Source organism: Stenella coeruleoalba (genome assembly GCF_951394435.1).
Source record: "Stenella coeruleoalba genome assembly, chromosome: 3".
In the NCBI taxonomy this organism is placed as follows: Eukaryota; Metazoa; Chordata; class Mammalia; order Artiodactyla; family Delphinidae; genus Stenella; species Stenella coeruleoalba.
In genome coordinates this window covers 154,980,170-155,001,776 of record NC_137148.1, presented here as the reverse complement: position 1 = coordinate 155,001,776, position 21,607 = coordinate 154,980,170, and the positions used below count along the sequence as shown (strand labels likewise).

The 21,607-nt window shown below is 54.1% G+C and overlaps 1 protein-coding gene across 1 annotated transcript in view; it reads left to right on the top strand.

The window, feature by feature from the left end:
• Positions 1-17,954, top strand: part of COL23A1 (collagen type XXIII alpha 1 chain) — a gene marked incomplete at its 5' end in the record, with an annotated part of 360,721 nt that extends 342,767 nt beyond the window's left edge. Inside the window, 17 exons of the mRNA XM_079917474.1 lie at positions 69-95; positions 1,818-1,871; positions 2,881-2,925; positions 4,354-4,431; positions 6,478-6,531; positions 7,159-7,203; positions 8,082-8,171; positions 9,479-9,541; positions 9,842-9,898; positions 10,162-10,188; positions 11,109-11,171; positions 11,256-11,309; positions 11,500-11,526; positions 14,065-14,118; positions 14,411-14,497; positions 16,418-16,456; positions 16,859-17,954. Of these exons, the coding sequence (XP_079773600.1) occupies positions 69-95; positions 1,818-1,871; positions 2,881-2,925; positions 4,354-4,431; positions 6,478-6,531; positions 7,159-7,203; positions 8,082-8,171; positions 9,479-9,541; positions 9,842-9,898; positions 10,162-10,188; positions 11,109-11,171; positions 11,256-11,309; positions 11,500-11,526; positions 14,065-14,118; positions 14,411-14,497; positions 16,418-16,456; positions 16,859-16,861 (867 nt within the window). The 3' untranslated portion in view covers positions 16,862-17,954. The remainder of the gene's footprint in view (positions 1-68; positions 96-1,817; positions 1,872-2,880; positions 2,926-4,353; positions 4,432-6,477; positions 6,532-7,158; positions 7,204-8,081; positions 8,172-9,478; positions 9,542-9,841; positions 9,899-10,161; positions 10,189-11,108; positions 11,172-11,255; positions 11,310-11,499; positions 11,527-14,064; positions 14,119-14,410; positions 14,498-16,417; positions 16,457-16,858) is intronic.
• Between the last annotated feature and the right edge of the window lie 3,653 nt (positions 17,955-21,607).

Below are 21,607 nucleotides of genomic sequence, written 5' to 3'. Positions count from 1 at the left end.
TGCTAAGGAAGACAGCCCGGGAGCCCTGTCTGGGATCACGTTTAACACCCCTTCTTCTCTCATTCCAGGGCCCGAGTGGACCCCCAGGGCCCAAGGTAAGCTCCTCTCACTTCTGTCTCAGGCCTGGGGTGGGGGGCTCCCACACCCCACCACCTTCCCCTCCCCCACCCCCACTGAAGCCAAAGTGGCAGGGTTAGAAGACCAAGTTCTGTAACCTTAGGCAAATGACCTCATCTCTCTGTGCCTCAGTTTACTCATCTGTCAAATGGGGTCGTGATAAACTTTTCCTGCCTTTCCTTCACAGCAAGTTGTGAGGATCGAATAATAAAATCCATTAGCTTGTCAGCTCTCTTTTCTTCCCTCCTTGAGCAGCACCTGCCAGGGTGGGAAGGCAGGCTATGGTCCTCCCTGAAGGAGCCAGAGCCCCTGGACTGAGCAGGAGGGAAAGGTGGGAGAGGAGCCCCCTTTAGTGAGTGCCTGCTGGGAGTCAAGGGCCTTCAATGCATTCCCTCTAATCTCACAACCACCCTCTGAGGCTGGGGGAGTCAGGGCCCCTCTTACAGGAGCAGTGACTTGCCCAGGGTCACTCAGCTTGGGAGGGACCAGATCAGGGTCGGAGTGGAGTCCAAGACCGTCAGCCCCAGCACCCACATGCATCTCTCTGAGGGGCTCGGGGGTCTCTGGGCTGCGCTGGATGGGGGTCATCAGGGCCACTTCTACCAGAGGAGCAGGCATCTGGTGTCCAGGTGGCTCTGATATCTCTTGCATCCCCACTGTCTCCCCTGCAGGGTGAGCCCAGTGTTCCTGGAAAGAAGGTGGGGGTGGCTGTGGATGGCCTTCTTGGCAGGGATGTGGGAAGTGGCTGGAGAGAAGGGCAGGGGCTGGGCACGGCGGAACCCAACCTAAGTCCTGACTGTGGGTGGCGGCTCTGACCTCTGTCTCTGAAGCCAGGATCTCATTCATTCATTCATTCACTCATTCACTCACTCTTAGAGAAATACATCAAACACATACAATTACTCAAACATATCAGATTTGTTCCCATGTCAAATTGGTTCTCGAAAAGTGATCCCTGGATCAGCAGTACCAGCGTCACTGGGGGCTCATTAGACATGTGTGTTCGGGGCCCATCCCGGAGGCCCCGAGTCAGAGACACTGGGGGTGGGCGTGCTCTGTTCAGGCAGCCCCCTGAGTGGTGCTGACATGTGCTCAAGTTTGGGAACCACTGACCCAGATTAATCTTCCCCCATTGCTTCCCATGGCTGGGCCTCCTCCTCCTCTTCCTCCTACTGGGCTCAGCAAAGCTGCCCCCTCCTCCGGGGGACCGTCCGCAGCCACCTACTGAAACACATGCTCTCCCTGAGTCCCTCTCTATCCCACCATTCTCTTATATTCTCTTGTCTACTTCCCGGCATGGGGCTATGAATTTATCTGGATATTTCCTTGCCCTCAGTCTCCTCTGACTCATTGAGCAGGGACCCCATCTGCCTGGCTTGCAGAGGGTGCTCAGAGATGTTTGCTGATGGAGGGAATGAATTCCCTCTCCTTCACCCACCCATCCATTCCTTCTGCACACACCTGCTAAAGTGTGCTCTGGGCTAGTGGGGACAGGGAACAGAGGTGGATCTGACCCCACTCCTGCCCTAGAGTTACGAAGAGGGGAGAGGGGTGCTGCCCCAACCCAGTATGACCAGTGCTGCTGCCAGGAGTGGACTGGTGTGCTGGGGAGTACAGAGGGGGGATGGCCAACTGACTGCCAGAGGACCCAGCCAGTGTGTGCAGGTTGAGGGCTGCAGCCTCCACTGTTCTCTCCTCAGGGGGATGATGGGACACCAGGCCAGCCAGGGCTCCCAGGACCCTCAGGGCCCAAGGTAGGTACATGTCCCTCCCTCAGTGGTCCCCCTGCCTCCCACCTCCCCAGTTCCCACCTGCCTGGTGAAGCCCTACGCTGCCCTTTCACATCATGGCACATGGGTTGATGACCAGGACAGGCCAGAGGGAGGCAAGCAGTAAGGCCAGGGTCCCACTCACCAACGGGCCTGGCAAGTCACCCAAGCCATTTGCCTCCCCTCACACCCTCAAGTCTTCTGGTTCCCATCTTAGGTGGCCCCACTCTACCCAGTCCCCAAGGCAGGAACTGGGTATCTTCCTTGCTTCCCCAACCCCTTAAGACAACCACCAAATCCTGGCCAGCCTGCCTCCAAACTGGCTGAGCCCCTGAGCTGCTCCAACCATACGCCAAGACCAAACCAGAAGGGGCCTTGGTCCTGAGTCCTCTGGGCTGCACTGAGCCTATGCCCCCCAACCCACGGCTGGGCTCAGGCACGTTCTCAGGAATTACTCTGGAAGCCCACAGACCCAGGCAGCCCCCAGCCTGCCCCCAGCGCTCTCTCACAGCACACGCCTCTGTTGCAGGGCAAGCCAGGGAGTGCGGGGCCTCAGGGAGAGAATGGCGTGGACAGAGCCCTGGGGCCCAAGGTGACATCACAGTCCACTGCTCTGGTTCCCAAAGGCCCATCACGGGGGAGATGGGTTTCACCTCCAATTTGCCCTTTTAAGTTGGGAGTCCAGGAGGTCCCAGGCCCAGGGGTCTTGTTTGATTGGCAATCAGAAGCCCACCTGGGGGCGGGTGGCAGTGGGTCTGGGTGAGTGATGAGGCCTCCACTGTGTAGCCTTGGGCTTCTGGGCCTCAGTGGCCCATCTCTACACAACGAGGGGTCAGAGGAAGGTCTCACAGGCCCTCCCTCAGGGAGCCCCATTCCTGGGATGCCAGTCATGTCCACTCGGCCCTGTGTCCTTTGGGGAAGAGGGGACTAGAGTGGGCAGGGGAACTTTTGGCTTCAGCCCTGCACACCTGGCTGCAACCATGTGTCTCCACAGGGGGAGCCCGGCCAGCCAGGCGCCGATGGAGCCACAGGGCCGCGGGTAAGCCGTCTTCCCCCAGCCACACCAGTGGGATCCAGGGGCCTGATTCCTTCTGAAGCCCCCTGTCCCCCAGAGACCCCAGAAGAGCTGGCAGGAACTGGGAGTCTTTTTTTAATAATAATAATTCATTAGTGATTTTTTTTTTTTTTTTTTTTTGCTTTTAGTCTCATAATACATGCTTTTGGTAAAATGTTCAACTATGGATGTGAAAATAAGAGTCCCGTCCTCTCCCCTCTTCTCCTCCTCCCCAGGAAAGTGTCTGCCCTCCCAGACTCTTTTCTTGGCGTATTCAAACATAGACCTCGATTTGCGACATATGGCATTACCCTCCCCCTGTGGGGCCTTGCCTTTCCCCCAGCCCCACATCACCGTTCACCCCTGTCTCTGGAGCACAGCCACCGCAGCTGGTTCCAGATCTTTTGTGATGAGCCCCTATCAACACACTTTTAGAACTACATCCCAGCCCCTGTTATTGGCCCTGTGATTTTGGGCAATCACATCCCCATTATGCTCCCAGAGGCAGGCTTCCTCCTCCAAAACACAAGTCTAAGCCCACAGCCTGGTCGTGCAGGTGGCCAGGGAATTGGATTAAGCATTGAGTGTGGGAATTCAGTGTACACCTTACAGTTCCGTGAAGGCCATGACCGTGGAGGCAGCTGGCAAATGATGCCCTGGCCTGGGTCTCTCCATCCTGCGCAGATGGCCTCAGGCCTGACCAAAGTGCTCACAGACCCCGCTGCTCTCCTAGCAGAGAAGAGTCCAGTGGGGAGGTGAGGTTCAGATGAAAGGTGAGGTTCCAGCAGCAGTGCACATGCCTGTGAGGATGCGTGCCTGTATGAACACATGCATGTGCAACACATACATGTGGACATGTGGGGGGGGTGTGCTCAGAACCAGGAGCGAATGGGAGTGTCAGTGCCTGGTGTGTGCAGTCTCCACCTGAGGTTAAGAAACTGAGGTACAAGGGCAGCATCCAGCCGGCATGTCTTTAATTGGCCCGCGCAGTGTTTTGGAGGGTTTGGGTGTTTTTGTTTGTTTGCCAACATTTAAAAATCTGAAGCACTTCACATCAAAATTAGACTCTCCATTTTCTCTCAAGAACGCAGGGATGGATCTCAGTGGGCTTCAGTTCCCACGTGAAGGCAAATCACAGCCACCCCCAGGCTAGGCGGAGGTGTGTTCCTCAGTTGGCCCCAGGCATCCCCCTTCCCTTGTGTCACCCCCTGCCTGGCCCCTGGATTGCTCAGTCAGGGTGCCAGTGCCTGAGAGAATGCAAGAAGACACCATGCTGGGGCCACCCAGGGTACAGCTGAGAGCTGACCCACAGCTCACTGGCCTGTGTGCAGCCCTGGTTACTAGGTTCTCTGGGTAAGACAGAAATGACTACCATGCTTTTCCCTGAAATTCTTCCTCTTCTTTCTGCCTCAGGGTGCCCCAGGCCTCAAGGGTGAGCAAGGAGACACGGTGGTAATTGACTACGATGGCAGGATCTTGGATGCCCTTATGGTAGTGTTCCTGGTAGACCCTGATACACCCTTGCTGTTTGTTTTCTGAGGGAATATTCATTTACTTTGTGTATAAGTCCTGCACCTCTTTACACAAGGGACCAGTGGCAGCTTAACAAAAGGCTCCACATTCACCAGGTGCCTGATATGGAAGTCAACGCTGTGTGGAGACCCACACGATGCTGAGAGAGCTACTGTAAATGGGGCCCATGTGGCCCTGAGCTCCTCAGAGGCCAAGACAAAAAGGGAAGCTCACCCTTCAGAAGCAGGAGGCAGGGCCTCCCCGGGGCCTTCCTAGGGAACACAGGCTGGAGGGGGCTGGGTCTTCTAATGACCTCTGGGGGAGAAGAGTGTGGCAAGGCCTGTACTGGGAGGCTCAGGAGATGTATGGCCTCTGAGCCCTGCCCCAGTGCTGGGCAAACTTGGGACCCATCACTGGTAGAGTGAGGGGTTGGGTGCCAGCTGCTCACAGGTACCAGGGAGGGGAGCTAGGGTGGGGAAAGGTGGTCCTCAGAGACAAGACTGGGTGTCAGCACCTAATCCCACCTGAGCTTCAATTTCAGTTATCTCCTACAGGCCTCAGGGAAGCACAAGCTGATGGTAATGTGCCCACCCCAGGCCTGCATGGCGTGGTGTGGTGTGACGTGGCCCAAGGGCATGCATGTGCATGAGCCGCATGGAGAAGCCCTATGAGCTCAGAGAGGCGGGAAGTGGATTTTGGATGCCAGCCGGGGACAATGACTGGATTCAATGGGCAGTGGGCAGACACAGATGGGTGAAGGGAATGGTATGAAAGGTGGGGTTAGCTAGAGGCAGGGAGGCCACCAGGGAGGCATGTGCTGGGCCTGAACCTGGAGAAGGGTGGGTGGAATGGAGGAAGGTTGCAAGACCAGGGGCATCTCAATGGAGGAGCCAACAAGAAGGCACAGGTTGCAAGATATTGGAAGTGTTCATCAACGGATGAATGGATAAAGAAGATGTGTGTGTATATATATACACACACATACAATGGAATTCTACTCAGATATTTTAAAAAAATGAAATTTTGCCATTTGCAACAACATGGATGGACTTGGAGGGTATTATGCTAAGTGAAATAAGTCGGACAGAGAAAGACAAATACTATATGATATCACTTATATGTGGAATCTAAAAAATACAACAAACTAGTGAATATAGCAAAAAATAAGACTCATACATATAGAGAACAAACTAGTGGTTACCAGTGGGGAGAAGGAAGTGGGGAGGGGTAATATAGGGGTAAGGGATTAAGAAGTACAAACTATTATGTTTAAAATAAGCTACAAGGATATATTGTACAACACAGGGAACATAACCAATATTATAATAACTATAACTAGAGTATAACCTTTAAAAATTTGAATCACTATTTTGTACACCTGTAACTTATATAATATTGTACATTAACTATACCTCAGTTGTTAAAAAGTGGGGGCAGGTTAGTGAGAGGAGGTGGAGGGAAGAGACCTGGAACTTGCTGGGCTGGGGGCTGGGCAGCTGCAGCCTTTGTGAAGGGGCATGAGTATGGTGGGTAATGGTGGGCGGCGGGCCTGTGGGAGACCTGGGTGGGGACAGGAATTTGGGAGTGAAGACACCATCTCCTCCCAGTGAAACCGAGGGATGCCCAGGACCAGCAGACAGCACCAGAGTTCACAGGAGAGGCAGAGAGCACGGTGCTAGGCCACTGGTGGGAATGTGATCTTTGGCTGGCCTTGAATGCCAGCAAGGGTTTTACACTTGTTTCTAGAGGCAATGGGGGAGCCATCGCAGGATCTTGAGCAGGAGTGTGTTGTGACAAAACCTATACTGAGGGCAGAGGGGTTCTGGGCCCTTCGTGGCAATTAGACACTGTGACGTCTTACCCGATACCTGGTGCGGTCTGCCTGGCCTCCCCCAAGACACAAGGCCTGACCTGACTAGGTGGGAAGGGGGCTGTAAGGGTCACTGCTGCCTCCAGATGTAGGGGTGGGTGGGGAGTGATGGGGAGGCCCCACCTGAATACTGACCCCTTGACTTTCACACACAGGGTCCTCCTGGGCCACAGGGGCCCCCCGGGCCACCAGGGATCCCTGGAGCCAAGGTCAGTGCAGATGTAGCTCTGTGGTCCCCCCAGGCCCCTGTCTCCAGGGCCCACCTCCCCTCTCCCCTCTGCCTCTTCTTCTCTCCCAGCACCCTGGCCTGGCTTCTGGGGCTCAGAGAAAGTGGCCCTGCTCCTTCCTAACCAAGCTGGGTGCCTTCTTCTTGCCCCTGGGTTCTCCCTGGGATCATTCACACGTGTAATCCATAAACGGCCCCTCATGACGTCACAAAGTCCTGTAGATTCCATAGGCATTCCTATGGCCTGCGTGCATCCTTTACACCTGCCCACTTGGCTCAGGAGAAGGAGCCCAAGACTTTGAAATCAGGCAGGGTCTGGTCTCTGCCATCATCCCTGGGCTGTGTGGCCTGGAGCCTCAGCTTCCAAATCTGTAACCTACCAACCTACTATAGCCACGGGCTGCACCTGCCCATAGGGGCTGAGGAAATGGAGGAGAGGGTGGTTGGTGCCTGGCACTGTGCTGGACACCCAGTGAGCATCTTCTTGAAGCTCCAACTGCAGGGACCCAACCCAGGGCTGGTGTGCTGGTCAGGGGAAGCAGCCTGGCCACAAATTCCTGCCAGGGGCTGTGGGACACCATAACCCCCCTTGCTGTCTATTCCCTTCCAGGGCGAACTCGGATTGCCTGGTGCTCCAGGAATCGACGGAGAGAAGGTCTCTGGGCCTTTTATTTCCTTGGTGATGCCGGTGCTTGGCGTCGGACTGTGTGTGTGTGTGTGTGTGTGTGTGTGTGTGTGTGTGCGCGCGCGTGTGCGTGTGCGCAGAGTTGGAGAGAGGCAACAGAACAGAGTGGGCTCTGGAGCCTGTGTGCAAATCCTGGTTCTGCCCGTAGACCTCAGGCAAGCTACTCACTTTCTGGCAGCCTTAGTTCCTCACCCACAGGTGAAGATGGTATAACAGGGCTGCCATGAGGGTTAAATAACTGTGTATGGAACACACCTGAGAGCAGTGCCCGCATGTAATAGCAAAGAGTCTTCAAATGTTAGCTAAAAGTATCACTGTCGTTATTGATATTGTTCCAAGTGTACATGTGTGTGTGTGATCCTACATAGACTCGACAGTGTCCATGAGAACCACTTAACATTCATGGGTGTGCTTTAGCACTGGGTCCCTCATGTGTGGCACACAGTGGACGTTACAAAATTGGTTGAATGAGGGAATACGGTGGCTGGAAGGGTGACTGAGGGATGGTTGGTTGTATGTGGGGCTCCCACCATTGGCTCCTGAGATATGAGCACAAGGTTGGCCCCAAACCCCATATGCGCCCCTTGGTAGCTGCCCAGTCCCAGTCCCACTTGCTCTACCCCCTCCACGCCCTGCCCCACCCTGCACCCCTGCTTGCAGTGAGGCACGCTAGGGGCTGCCCCTTCTCTGTCTCCGACCAGGCCCCTCTGCTCATTCATCACCTGGTCTGGAGGGGAGGACCCACAAGGAGGAGGTGGGGGTCTGGCTTGGCCTGGACTAAGCTCTGGGGACCTGCCAGCATTGGGGGGAGGGAAAGTGCCTACTGTACCTTGTTCTGTGGTTTTCAGGGTCCCAAAGGACAGAAAGGAGACCCAGGAGAAGCCGGGCCGATAGGACCCAAAGGGGAAGCAGGAGAGATGGGCCTGTCAGGCCTCCCGGTATGTGGCTGGGTGGGCCTCACCCTACTTGCCCCACGCAGGGGTCCCAAGGTGAATGCGTGTCCCCCACGGTGGCTGCCAGGGGCTGGGGCCCTACGGTCCTAGTCTCAGCCCAGCCCTGGCCCACCGAGCCTTTGAAGGGAAGCTCTGGGCTGTCCTAACTCTGAGCCCCCACTTCCTCCTCTGTAGAAGGACCTACCACTTACCTCCCAAGGCCTCCTTAAGGTGAAATAAGGAGGCCTCGCCTAGTGTCCGGTGGTTAGACTGGGAGCTCTGACAGCCCATGTTTGCATTCTGCTCCATCTCTTACTGACTCTGGAACCCTGTGCAAGTGACCTAACCTCCCTGGGCCTCAGTTTCCTCAGCTCTAAAATGGGGGTGAATAAAAAGAAACGAAATTGAGTAATTTGTAGTGAGGTAGATGGACCTAGAGTCTGTCATACAGAGTGAAGTAAGTCAGAAAGAGAAAAACAAATACCATATACTAACACATATATATGGAATCTAAAAAAAAAAAATGGTTATGAAGAACCTAGGGGCAGGACAGAAATAAAGACGCAGACGTAGAGAATGGACTTGAGGACATGGGGAGGGGAAGGGTAAGCTGGGACGAAGTAAGAGAGTGGCATGGACATATATACACTACCAAATGGAAAATCGATAGCTAGTGGGAAGCAGCCACATAGCACAGGGAGATCAGCTCCGTGCTTTGTGACCACCTAGAGGGGTGGGATAGGGAGGGTGGGAGGGAGACACAAGAGGGAGGAGATATGGGGATGTATGTATGTGTATAGCCGACTCATTTTGTTATAAAGCAGAAACTAACACACCATTGTAAAGCAATTATACTCCAATAAAGATGTTAAAAATTAATTAATTTAATTTAATTAAAATGGGGGTGATAATCTCCCACTCCTACAAGGGAACACATGGACAGGGCTGAGAATGATTGGCTAACATGTGATAAATACCTTCTGTCACCATCATTTTTAGCACTGCTCTTGTCATGCGTGGCTAGGTGCGAAGAGCTGCCACCACTACATACCCATTGTCCATCCATGAGGCTTACTCAGCTAGAGAGCTGGTGCCAGGATTTGAACTCCAGGTCTTTACTTCCAGAGCCCCTGGCTGCCCCCGCCCCACAGGAAACAAACCCACTGATTTAAGGAAAACTATTTTAAGCTGCAATGGCCAACTTATTGCTGCTGCCCAGAAGCCTTATGGGGGAAGGAAGGGGAGGTGCTGAGCCCCATGGATGGTGATTTTGGTGATGGACAGAAAAGGCTCAAGGCCATCCTATCCTGCAGGGTGCCGACGGCCCCAAGGGGGAGAAGGGAGATCCGGCATCTGACAACCTACAGGAGAGCCTGGTAAGGGGGCTGCTGATGATCTCTGCTGTGGGCTGGCTGGGGCCCTGAGCCTTGGGACACAAGGACCACCTGGCCTGACCAAGCCCAGGGCAGTGAGGGAGGGGGAGGGGGAGCCTGAGGCCTGTCTTTGAACCCAAAGGCCAGCACTGGGCCTCCCACCAGGCAGAGCCCTCCTGGGGGCAGCAGGGAGCTCGGCGCCCATACCCAGGCAGTGCTCCTCCAATGTCCGATGAACTCAAGTGTGGGTGAGTGAGGGATGACGGGGCGATGGGTGACTAATCCACCTCTGACCCTTCCTAGGCCCAGATCATAGTGGAACCAGGGCCCCCAGGCCCCCCTGGTCCCCCAGGCCCCATGGTAAGAATGTTTGGCTTGAAGCAGCTGGGATACGAAGAGGGTGGTGGGCTCAGGCCCAGGGGAAGAGAGGATACCCCAGAGCGGGGGGGCACATCAGATAAGGAGGGCAGAGCCCAAGTCTGGGCTTGGGAGGCCACAGAGGTCAGGGCCACAGGGGCCAGTGAGTGGCCTGCAAGCCTATGTGGCCACTGCAACAGGGCCTGACCTGGAGGTCTGGACCCATCCTGATGGCCTTTCTGACCTGCTTTCCCCTCCTTCTCCAGGGCCTTCAGGGAATCCAGGGTCCCAAGGTGAGTCCTAAAGCATGGGTAGGAGCCCCTCCCACTTGCTGCTGGCTCACAGCCTGGACAGTTCCAAAACGTCTTGCTAGTAGGCAAAGCGAGGGCCCCATGCTCGGCCCTGGACCAGCCCTGCATCTTCCCAGGGCCTGGCCATTCGCAATCCCCTATAGAATAATCCCGCTGATGCCCCCCACCCAACACTTGGCCTCTCCATTCCTTGCCCCCTCCCCTAGTGCACATCTGTCTTTCAACTGCCCACACCTGGATATGAGGTCTTGGGTTTGGTGTATATTACATAAAGTCATGTCCTCTGCTCTTAAATTAAAGCCGTGAGTGTGGCCTGACCATGTGCCCTGTCCCAGAGAGGCCAGCTGGCCTCCCTGCATCTCCCTAGTTTACCCTGGGGGAGAGCACATCTCTGCTTCCCAAGCTCAGATGCTGAATGGGACCTCAGAATCATGGAATCCCAGAGCTGAGCAGGGCCGGGCATGTGGCCATACCAGATGTGCTGCTTCTGGTTCTGTTTTGTCCCGAGGCCTCCCCAGATCATGTTTAGAAGAAGCAGCTGCTGTCAGGGATGGGGTCCAAGAATGGGACTCAGAAATGCAGTTGCCACTCAGCCCTGCCACTCCCTGGCTGTACAACTGGGCCTGTCCCTGCCCCTCTCTGTCCCTCTGTTTCCTCATCTGTGAAATGGGTGTGACCATAACCACCTTCCATGATTACTGAAAAAGTCCACATGTGAGAAAAGGTAAAATGTGCACACCCACATTCTGATTATTTGCCCAAGAAGGGAGCCAGGGCCAGGCCTGTCAGAGCTTGGAGTCTGTCCCTCTGCCCTGTACACCTCGGTTCCCGCACAGGCCCCAAGCTTTCCTGTCCTGCCATCTGTCTGGCCCCCTTAACTGGTGTCTCCCCTTTGCTTCCAGGGCTTGGACGGAGCAAAGGGAGAGAAGGGCATGTCGGGTGAGAGAGGATCCAGTGGCCTGCCTGTGAGTGTCATGAGCCTTGTTTGTCCTTAGAGGTGCTAATTTCTATAACTGTCATGCCTCTTGACCCATTCCTTTTCCACCCAGGGGCCAGCTGGCCCACCAGGCCTTATTGGGCTGCCAGGAACCAAAGGAGAGAAGGTAACGTCCTTCCTTTAATGCCCCCCAACTATCGTGTCACTCAGTCCTGGGGGCTCAACCCCTGCACTTCACTGGTCCCTGGGGCCAGAATTCAGGTTCTGTGGACAATTCACAGGGCTGAACTTCCAGCAGCTGTGTTCCCAGCACCTCCTTCTCAGCCCTCTCACATCTCCTCTTTGTCTATTCTCAGGGCCGACCCGGGGAGCCAGGACTAGATGTAAGTATTTCACCGTTCACTGTGACTGGGTCCCTCCCATGTGTAAGTTTTGCCCTCATGCTGCCCATACAGTAACTTGATCTGGTTAGCTTGGATGTATTCCCCTTCCCCATGGCTGGGACTACAACTGACTCGTTCTGCCCACGTCCCCATTGCTAAGTCCAACACACAGCCCAGAGTAGGTGCTTTGTTGATGGATGGATGGATGGATGGGTGGATGAAGGATGGGTGGATGGTGGGTAAATGAGTGATGGATATAAATAAATGATGGATGTAAATGAATGATGGATCATGGATCATGGATGTATGAATAGTAAGTGAATAGATGATGGATGGAGGATGGTGGAGGATGGATGGAGGATAGAGAATGGATGGATGATCCATTGGAGTAGGGAGGTGGGAATAGCAGTGAGGAGCCTGTTGCAATATCCTGGTGAAAGATGACGAGGCTTCAGCTAGTGCAGTACTGTGGGAAGGAGAGAAGGAGAAGTATTAACCCAGTGTTGATTGGATCAAGAGACAGAAAGCACAATTTAAACTGGTTTAAACTGACTCATACCTGAAAAATCCAGATGTATGACACATAGATCCAGGGCTCAAGTGTGTCAACATGACCCAACCTCTCATTCTCTCTTGTCTCTGCTTCCTCTGTGTAGTCATCATTCCAGTTTCCACATGGTGATGAGATGGAGCCAAGAGCTCCAGACCTGCATCCCCCTCGGTCCAAATCCTGGAGAAAGGCATTTGCCTCACTCTCTACTCTTTGAGAAAAAGTCTTATCAACTCTCCTTGGCCCCAGCTAGGTTAATGCTGAAATGTCACTTGCCATAAGAATGCAGTGCCCTGACTGGCCAGCCTGCTCACATGCTCCATCCTGGAGCTGGTGGTGGAGTTGGTGAATTGTGAGAAGGGAGGGTGGTTCCCAGGAAAATCAGGTAGCTATTGCAAGGGAAATGGTGACCAGATGCAGGCAGGGCTGCAAGGGCTCTGGCGTCCACCCTAGACTTTAAGGAGAAAATGTCACCATGGAAAGCACCTGCAGACAAGGAAGAGGAAGAACTCTAGACTGACTTTCTGACTGGGAGGGCCACGTTACATCGATGAGGAGGGTCAGGAGAAGACACTGATGAATCCAGCTCAGGCTGTGGACCCAGGGAGGTAGTGGGGGTGGAGCAAAAGGGACTCCGTGGCCACAGCTGCTCTCTGGGAGGCCTGGAGCTCAGAGTGGCATCTTAAAGCCACACCTACCTGCTCTACCTGGCAAACTCCTGGCACCCACTCCACCAGGCCCTGCTGAAATGGGGAGCCTGCTCGGAAGCCTTACCTGACCTCACACCTGGACAGAAGAGCTCCTCTCCCTGGGACCCCATGGTATCTGGTTCAGACCTCTGTCACTGACCATTGATCATCATCTTCTGCACCCCACTGCCTGCCATGTTAGACTGTGTACCTTTGTACCTGCAGGGTTTTAATTTATGGGGATGACTTAGTGATGACACAGAGTGGCCTAATGCCTTTGACAGAAGAACTTATAGCTTACATTTCCCAGGGAAATGGCATGTCCCACATGGGGCCACATGGAGACGCAGCAGTTTTCGTTGGCAGGCAGTAAGGAGTGAGGAAAAAGCCTAGGCCAGGGCTTTTATTGGTGTTTCTATGGGAAAAGCAAGGCAGAGCAGAGTAAACAGTTTAGGACTAGCTAGTTTAAATAATCCTGGCAGGCTTTGGGCTATATAGTCTCTTGTTGCCTGCTACCTGGTCCTGGCATGATTTGGGCCAGGGGAAATATTGACTTGGTGTGTGAGTTAGATAGAGTGGGTAGTTGGGGGATTGGTTGGTTTGCATCTGAAAGGCATGCTCCCAGCCTAGCCCTTTGCTATATGTAAGAGTTGACTACCCCTGGGAGAGGCAGCCTCTCCCTAGCCAGCAAGATTTTGAGGATATCAATGTATCATATTTCTAAAAACAATGTAACAAATATAAGAGGGAACATATCAAATCTGATTTTCTGCCCTCAGCATTCAGCCCAAAGCCCAGTTCCTAGTTGATGCTTAGAAATGTTGGTTGGGTAGATGAACAGATGGACAAATGGATGGATGGGTGGGTGGGCATATGAGTTTGAGCCAAAGGTAGAGAACAGAGGGCACCATTACTTGGTCTGCTGAAGATGGTGATAAAAACTTACATGGGTTTCCTGTGTCTCTGTCCCCAGCCAAGCCTGGGCCAATGCATGCTGCATCTGACTTGACATAAGAGAAAGCCCCTTGCTAGCGGTTCTGCCTGAGGGCTTCCATCCAGAAACAACAACAGTGTTCTACTTTGGAGGAAGCAGTGCTGGTGTCCTGAATGCATGTTTTCTCTAAGTCATCCTGGTACCCAGCATCTGTGTCACCTAGGAGCTGGGGCTGGTCCAGCTTGTACCACGAATATGCGTGGAGGGAAGGGGCAAAGGTGGATCGGAGAGGAGCAGAGATGAACAGATAAGCAGAACAGACCTCAAATTTCATCATCAGGTTTAACCTTTAATCCTTTTGTCAGGGTTTCCCTGGACCTCGAGGAGAGAAAGGCGACCGGAGCGAGCGTGGAGAGAAGGTGAGGGAGGTGGAGAGAAAGTGAGGGGCAGCTGGAGAGAAGGTGAGGGCAGGAGGAAAGAAGGAGGGACGCAAGTGAAGAGAAGGAGAGAGCAGGCAGAAAAGAAAGGAGGTGGGAGACAGGAAGCAAGCAGAGAGAAGGCGAGGTGGGCGGGAGGAGGTAGGGCCAAAAGGCTGGGATGCGGGCAGCAGGGCAGGGGTGGCTGCCGGCCCCAGGCCCATCTCTCTGAAGGGCATTGGGGGTGCCCTGGGCCTGGCAGCCACCGCCACACCCCATCTCCCTTCTTGCACAGGGGGAGCGCGGTGTCCCCGGTCGGAAAGGAATGAAAGGCCAGAAGGGCGAGCCGGGACCCCCAGGCCTGGACCAGCCATGTCCAGTGGTACGTGTTGGCGAGACGTGGGAGCCCCAACCCAGGTCTTTGCCAACTCCTGCCAGGGTGGGGCCATGTCTTCCCTGTACTCAGAACTCAGCTGCAAGTCCCAGGGGCCCCATGGGTCCCACCCTGGGGGGCCCACACTGCAGGGCCACCCCTGCTGTCTCTGCTGTCATGGTGGCTCCTCTTGCTCTGGTCCTGACCCCTCCATGGGCAAGGCTGAGGACCCACCCTGTCTATAGAGAGGGAGGCCTGGTCAGGGACAGAGCTTCCTTGGACCTAAAGGGGGATGGGACCACCCTCACCTCTCTGGGAGTTTCTCCCGTCCCAGAGGAGGCTTTTGCTGGTCTGGGTAGCCCCACACTCATCCCCTGCATCCCCTCCACATTCCCCAAAGCCCCATCTGTGAAGGGAACTTCACAGCCTTTCTCCTCTCCTGCTTCTTTACAACAGCCTCTCATGGCCCACCAGACTCAGTACCTGAAATAACCAAAGTTTGGTTCTCTTTTTCTAGAAGGCAGGGAGGGTTTACTTGTCAAACTCTTCCAGTGGAGCTCAGAAAAGACAGGAAAAACAAAACAGCTGAGTTCTCATACTAAAACTCACCAGATACTCACATCTGGCCTTCCCCGCCAGGGACACGGAGCCATGTGGTGTACCCCTTCCAAAGGGGGGTCAGGAGCAGGGACCCCCGAAGCCCAGTCCTCTGACCTCTAGTGGGTCATTTGGCCCTCTGTTCCTCAATCTCCTCATCCATGCAATGGAGGTGCTAATCCCTAGCTCCAGATGGCTTTGAGGAGGCAATCGCTCCTGAAAGCTCCATGTCGCTGAAAGGGCCAGCGACAGCAGGGGAACAGGGTGGCCCAGCCCCGCAGCCTCGGGCCCTGGGCCAAGACTTCCCTCCAAGTCATTAAGCCTTTGTCTTTGAAACAGGAGAATCTTAAATGCGGAGGCAGGCGAGGGGCGCCAGGCTCCAGGGGCCTGGAGAGGGGCAGCAGACCCTGCCCTGCGGTACGCGGCCTGGCCTGCTGTGTGCTGTGTGCCATGCTGTGCTGGGCATTCTGAGCTGCCTGTGCCCGCTGCTCTGCCCTGCCTTCCTCCTTTCTGCCTGCCTTTCCATTCTTCCCCCTCCTCCCCACTTCCCTTTGAGTCCCAGCCTCTGCCCCTGGTGGATGCATGGCAGTGCCGGGGTTGTGCTCCCACGTGCCTGAGGTCTGCCTGTGTGCTTTGGAACGGAGTGAAGTGTGGTCCACTACAGCGTCCACCAGGGACGCTAGGCTGACTGACGGGTCAGCCTTTGTCCGTCTCCATCTCCCCACCTCTGGACCACCTGAAGAAACCCGCCCCCCTGCTTGTGTCTGGTGCCTCCAGACGATCCCCACCCCAACCCCACACACACACCTCCCCACCCTGGCCCAGTGTCCACCCTGACCTCAACCTCCTCTGTCTGCCACTCAGATCCAGACACAGGCACCAGGACAGGCCAAAAGGGAATCCCATTTCCTAAACTGTCCTTCAAATACTCTTGGACACATGACTGAGAGCTCTCAGGCCCCCGGTGTGAGCTGTTAGAGCCACTGTCACAGCTGCCAGACAGAAAGCCATGCAGCCCCTCGCAAGGACCAGGGCCAGGCCCTACTCCTGGCCTGTGGATGTCTGGCATGATGCCCTGTACTCCATGGTGTCCTGGTTCTGCCTACAGCACATATGTCCCAGCAAAGCCCATGGGGGCACACTTGGAATAAGCACAGAGAGGGGCTGCCATGTCCCATGACCTGACTACCCAGGTGGACAGGGCAGGCATTCGGGCCCTGCCTCAGTGGGGTCCGGTGGCCTGAGGTGGCAGCTCCCTACACCTGGGGCAGGAGTGTGTAGGGCCCTGACCAGCCCCCCCATCCTTGTCATTGAAACCTTCTTCCTTTCCAGGGCCCTGATGGGCTGCCCGTGCCTGGCTGCTGGCATAAGGTACTTTGCAGGGAAGAGTCTCCAGGGCAGGCTGGGAGGAGTGGGGGGCCCAGGGGGCCTCAGGGCTGGGTGCCTGCTGCTCCCCACACAGTGACTGAACAGCCAGGTCTCCCCTAGATGACCCTAGATTTGACTCTCCCATCGCGTGGCCCAAGGCCCAGGGCTGTGATCCTAGGTGGTTGTGCACAGACCACCCTCTTGGTCATAAAGGGCTCACTCAACGCCTGGCCCGGCCAGTGCAAAGCCATCAGCACCCCCTGGGACTTTGTCCATACCGCCCCCCTGAGAGGGGGTGGAATCCAGGAGATTGGGGTGAGAGGATTGGGGGCGTGCAGACCAGGGGCAGGGCCTCTGGGGCTTCCCGGTCCCCTCCTCACCTTCAGTCTTTCCCTCCTTTTCCAGTGACCCCAAGCACGCATCTCACAACCTGTACAGATCCGTGTGGACATTTTTAATTTTTGTAAAAACAAAACAGTAATATATTGATCTTTTTTCACGGGATGCACCACCATACCTGTGGCCTTTTGACATTTGAGAGTGTGCCCAGCCCAGTCCCAGAATGATCAGCACATGAAGCTGCCAGGAAAGTGGACAGGCCCATTGGGGGCAATGTGTACTTGAGGGGCACCCTCAGGACTTGGCTTTCCCGGGAAGGAGATGAAGGTGAAAGTGCCTGGCTCAGGAGAGGCTGCAAAGATGTCAGGTTGGGCCTTCAGTCACCTGATTAGCAGAGACTCTGGCTGTCCCGCTGCCCTGCAAGAGCCTGCCCTCTGAAGCTCTGGAGCCCAGGATCCACACCATCCAAAAAGGCTCAGGGCATGAATGGCAAATGCAGCTGCTCCTGGCCTCTCTGGCCTCTGCACTCAGCCACAGCCAGCTGACAGGACTCCCACCCACCACTTGTAGCTGGACACGGGGAGCTGTGGGAAGCACCCTAAGGGGTTGAGCCCCCGCCAAGTTCCGTAGGCCTCAGGAACCAGCCTGCCTTCCGTGAGAACAAGTGTCCTCTGGCCGGGAGTGGAGGCCAAGCACTGTGATAACTACCACATGGACCCAGCAGCAGGGAGCCCTATGATCCCGAAATGTGGAGGTCCCAGGCTGGAATGTCTGTTGTTCTTGTCTCTCCACCACCCACAGCAGGGACCTGATGGGACTTTGCCAGCCTGAGTTGATGGACCCCAAGCTCAGAGTTGGCGTCTCACCGACCCCAAGGCTTCCACCCAGGGGAACTCTGGTCAGCCTGCCAAAAATGAGTCCTCCGAGTGAGCTATGCAAATGAAGAGAGCCTCGGGGCTGCTTCCAGGCCTGCCTAAGTAGGGCACCTATGCCCTGAGCCAGTGATGCTCTGAGAAGAGGCTTCCCCACCTCTGACAAGGGTTCCCGGCCACCAGCTCCAGCCCAACCACTTGCCTACCCCCTCTGTGTAGATGGAAATTGTTGCGTGAAATAAACAACAAATGTGTGTCTTGGGTATGCCTGTCCTTGCAGACTGCCCCTAGCACCATACCTAGGTGAGGTTTCAGCCTGGCTTTTGCTGGGTGGGGAGGGATAAGGGAACTCTCCTTGGGCCAGAGCCACCCCAGAAACCAGAGGAAGTAGTTCAGGCTCACAGCAAAGATGGGGTTTAGAGTTAGGAAGACACAGACTCAAGGCCTAGCCCTGCTACATACCAGCTGAGCCTTCTGTGCAGTCACCCATGTCAGTGAGCCCCTGTGTTTCCTCTGAACTCATGACCCATGACTGCTGCATAACAAATCACCCTAAAATTTGTTGCCTTAAAACAATGATCCTTGGAACCTAGAAAAATGGTACAGATGAACCAGTTTGCAGGGCAGAAATAGAGACACAGCTGTAGAGAACAAACGTATGGACGCCAAGGGGGGAAAGTCGGGGGAGGATGAATTGGGAGATTGGGATTGACATGTATACCCTAATATGTATAAAATGGATAACTAATAAGAACCTGCTGTATAAAAAAATAAATTAAAAAATTTAAAAAGACAAACAAACAAAAAAACAGTGATCCTTGGGAATTCCCTGGCAGTCCAGTCATTAGGACTCGGCACTTTCACTGCAGGGGCCCAGGTTCAATCCCTGGTCAGGGAATTAAGATCCCGTAAGTCACGTGGCATGGCCAAGCAAACAAAACAATGATCCTTTCTGTTTCTCTCTTACAGTTCTGGGGGTAATGGGCTCAGTTGGGCGGTTGTCACTCAAGCTTTCCCACACCTGGCAGTTGATGTTGTCTGTCCTCTGGGACCTCAGATGGCCAGAACACCTCTCTGTGTGGTCTGGGCTTCCTCAGAAGGAAGCTAGTGGATTCACAGGGTGAATGTCACAGGTGGACCAGGTGGAAGCTGTGTCACCTTTTACAGCCAAGCCTCAGAAGTCATATGGTGTTACTTCCTGCCAGAATCAGAGGTTCACCCTAATTTAAGGGAAAATTTTCGACATCATATTTTAAGGAGAAAATGGAATAGGAGATGGACAGCCATCTTAGAAAATTCAACCTGCCACGTCATCTGTACAATGGGACAGCAGTGCTTACCATGCTGACTGTGGTTTAGTGAGAATACACGAAGAACCTAGGACAGGTCAAGCACTCGGAAACAACCATGGTTGTAAGTTCCCTCTCTCCTCCTGACCCCAAGCCCAAGCAAGGGCCACAGGGGTGTAGACAAGAAGGGGCCTGCAGTGATGGTGTCTCAGCCTTCTCCCTCCAAGAACTGAGGCCTAAGGAGGCCACAGTATGGGTAGTCCCCCCAGACACTGCTACGTGGCCTCCTCACTAACAAAACAGGCCCAGCCACACACTGGCTAAGGAGAAAGAATAGGTCAAGTCTCCACCTCTGTTTCCCTCAGTTGCTGGCAATAAATGGCAGGCCATGCTGCTCAGCCAGTCACGTGGGTCACCAGAGAAGTCAGTAGTATGAAAAGGAACAGAAACACAGAGGGGCTGTGATGACTGATGGAGACCAGTGGACATCCAGGTGTCCTTTGGAGCTCCAGCATCACCGCACAAATCTACTGCACTGTGCAATTTGTAATTTGCTCCTTCCTCCACCCAGGTAACTCACTGGATCCCCTCACCATCCCTGTAAAGGGCCTATGTGGTTGGTGTCACTATTTCCATCTTACATATGGGGAAAGTGAGGCTCCAAGGGGTTAGTCCCCTGTTCAAGGATGCATGGTAGCAGGCTTGTGACAGAACCTAGGCTCTTGGATGTCCTCCAATTTATCTTTCCCAAATTGCTTGGCAAAGCATGGAGTCTGTGGGTAGCACCATGATGCTGGGTGACTGGCGAGCACAACCTCATGAGGGTAGAAGCCACGTGTTCCCCCTTCCCCAGATACCCAAGGGGGGTCCCTTTCCTGCTCCTTTGGGCAGGACAGGGCCATTCATGGCCCATTGCTGCCCCCTTGTGGCCTCATGCTGTGTATTCTCAGGTCTGCAAACTTCAAAATTTAGTCTGCAGAGTCCTCCAAGAGCTTGGGGTGGGGGCAAGAGACTATAGAAGAGTGACTTGCTAAGGTCCCAGCTGAGACACAGGGGAGCACCCTGCCTCACAGCTGAGCCTTAAGGACTGAGGGCCTCACGTCCCCCTGCCAAGAAGGGCAGCTATGCCTCAAACTACCCCTTTCAAAAGCAAAGAAAGCACATTTATGGAGCCCCACTGTGTGCCATGGCATCTAAACTAATCACAAGGATGACTGTTCCCCTTTTGCAGATGAAGCTGAGGCCAGAGAGGAGTGAGCTTACGCAGGTCTCCTTTCTCCCAATCCCTAGGATGCTACTAGAAATTCATGGAATGCTTTTGATTGCCACAATGATTGGGGGACACTCCTGGCATTAGTGAGTAGGGCCAGGGACATCAAACATCTTAAATGCATGGGACGGTCCTGCCCAATGATGAACCATCTCACTGAGAATGCCAATGCTGCCTGCATTGAGAAACGACGTGCCCTGGCTTCAAATCTTGACTCAGCCACTTCCTCTCTTCCCCTGCCCTCTTGGCCTCCGATGGTACCTCAAAGGTCGGGCATGAGATAATGGACAGAGGAGTGCTTAGCACAGAGCCAGAGGAAAGAAAGACTGGGCTTCTCTGAGCAGGAAGAAGGGGAAGCTTCCTGGTGTTGTCCTGCCCCTATTGTAGATACTCTTGGCCCAGTAAATGGCCCAGCCTGGTCTGACCTCCAATCTCCTGACTCTGGACATCCCGGGAGTGGGTGAGATATGAGCTGGGCCTGACTGTGGCCTTCTTACCCTCTACCCTAAAGCAGGAAAAGTTCTTGAGCCAACCTGACTTTTCTGAGCTGCCTGTGCCACAAGACAGGCTTGTGTTTGGGCTCAAGACAGGGCCAAAGATGGGCCCCACAGAGAGCTCTCAGACTCCCTCTTACACACACACACACACACACACACAGACACACACACACACAAAAGCATGCACATTACATTAAAAGCTGGAACTGCAGGATGTACAGACACCTATTGGTCTCCCTACCAAAGAGGAGGAGCAGATCCACTGAGAAAACTAGTGACCTCCCACTCACATTTCACATGCAGGGAGCGGGGCTTGACCCTCAGAAAAAATGTGCAGGCCACAAGCAACCTCTCTTGGTTAATTTGGGAGGAATTTTTTTCATGAATCAAGGTTCAATTCAGCTTTACAATTAAAAGAAAGAAACTTCATTCAGTGTGCAATAAAGAAAAAGTTCTGGAGATGGATGGTGGTGATGGGTGCACGTGAGTGTACTTAATGCCACTGAACTTGTACACTTAAAAATGTTAAAATGGTAAATTTTATGTTTTTTATATATATATATATATATAATATATATATATGTTACCACAATAAAGAAACTCCAAATGTTCTTTAATAAATGCCTTAAGCAGGAATTCCCTGGCAATCCAGTGGTTAGGACTCAGTGCTTTCATTGCCAGGGCCCAGGTTCGATCCCTGGTTGGGGAACTAAGATCCCAAAAGCTTCGCAGCACAACCAAAAAAAAAAAAATTCCTTAACCATTTTACAGTTGTATGGGGGAAAAGATGAAGAAATCAGCAATGAGGGGGTGAAGCAGAGGGCTGAGACTCATGAAGAAGTGACAGGAGCGACAACAGGAGCCTCCCTTTCCCCAGCCTGCCCAGG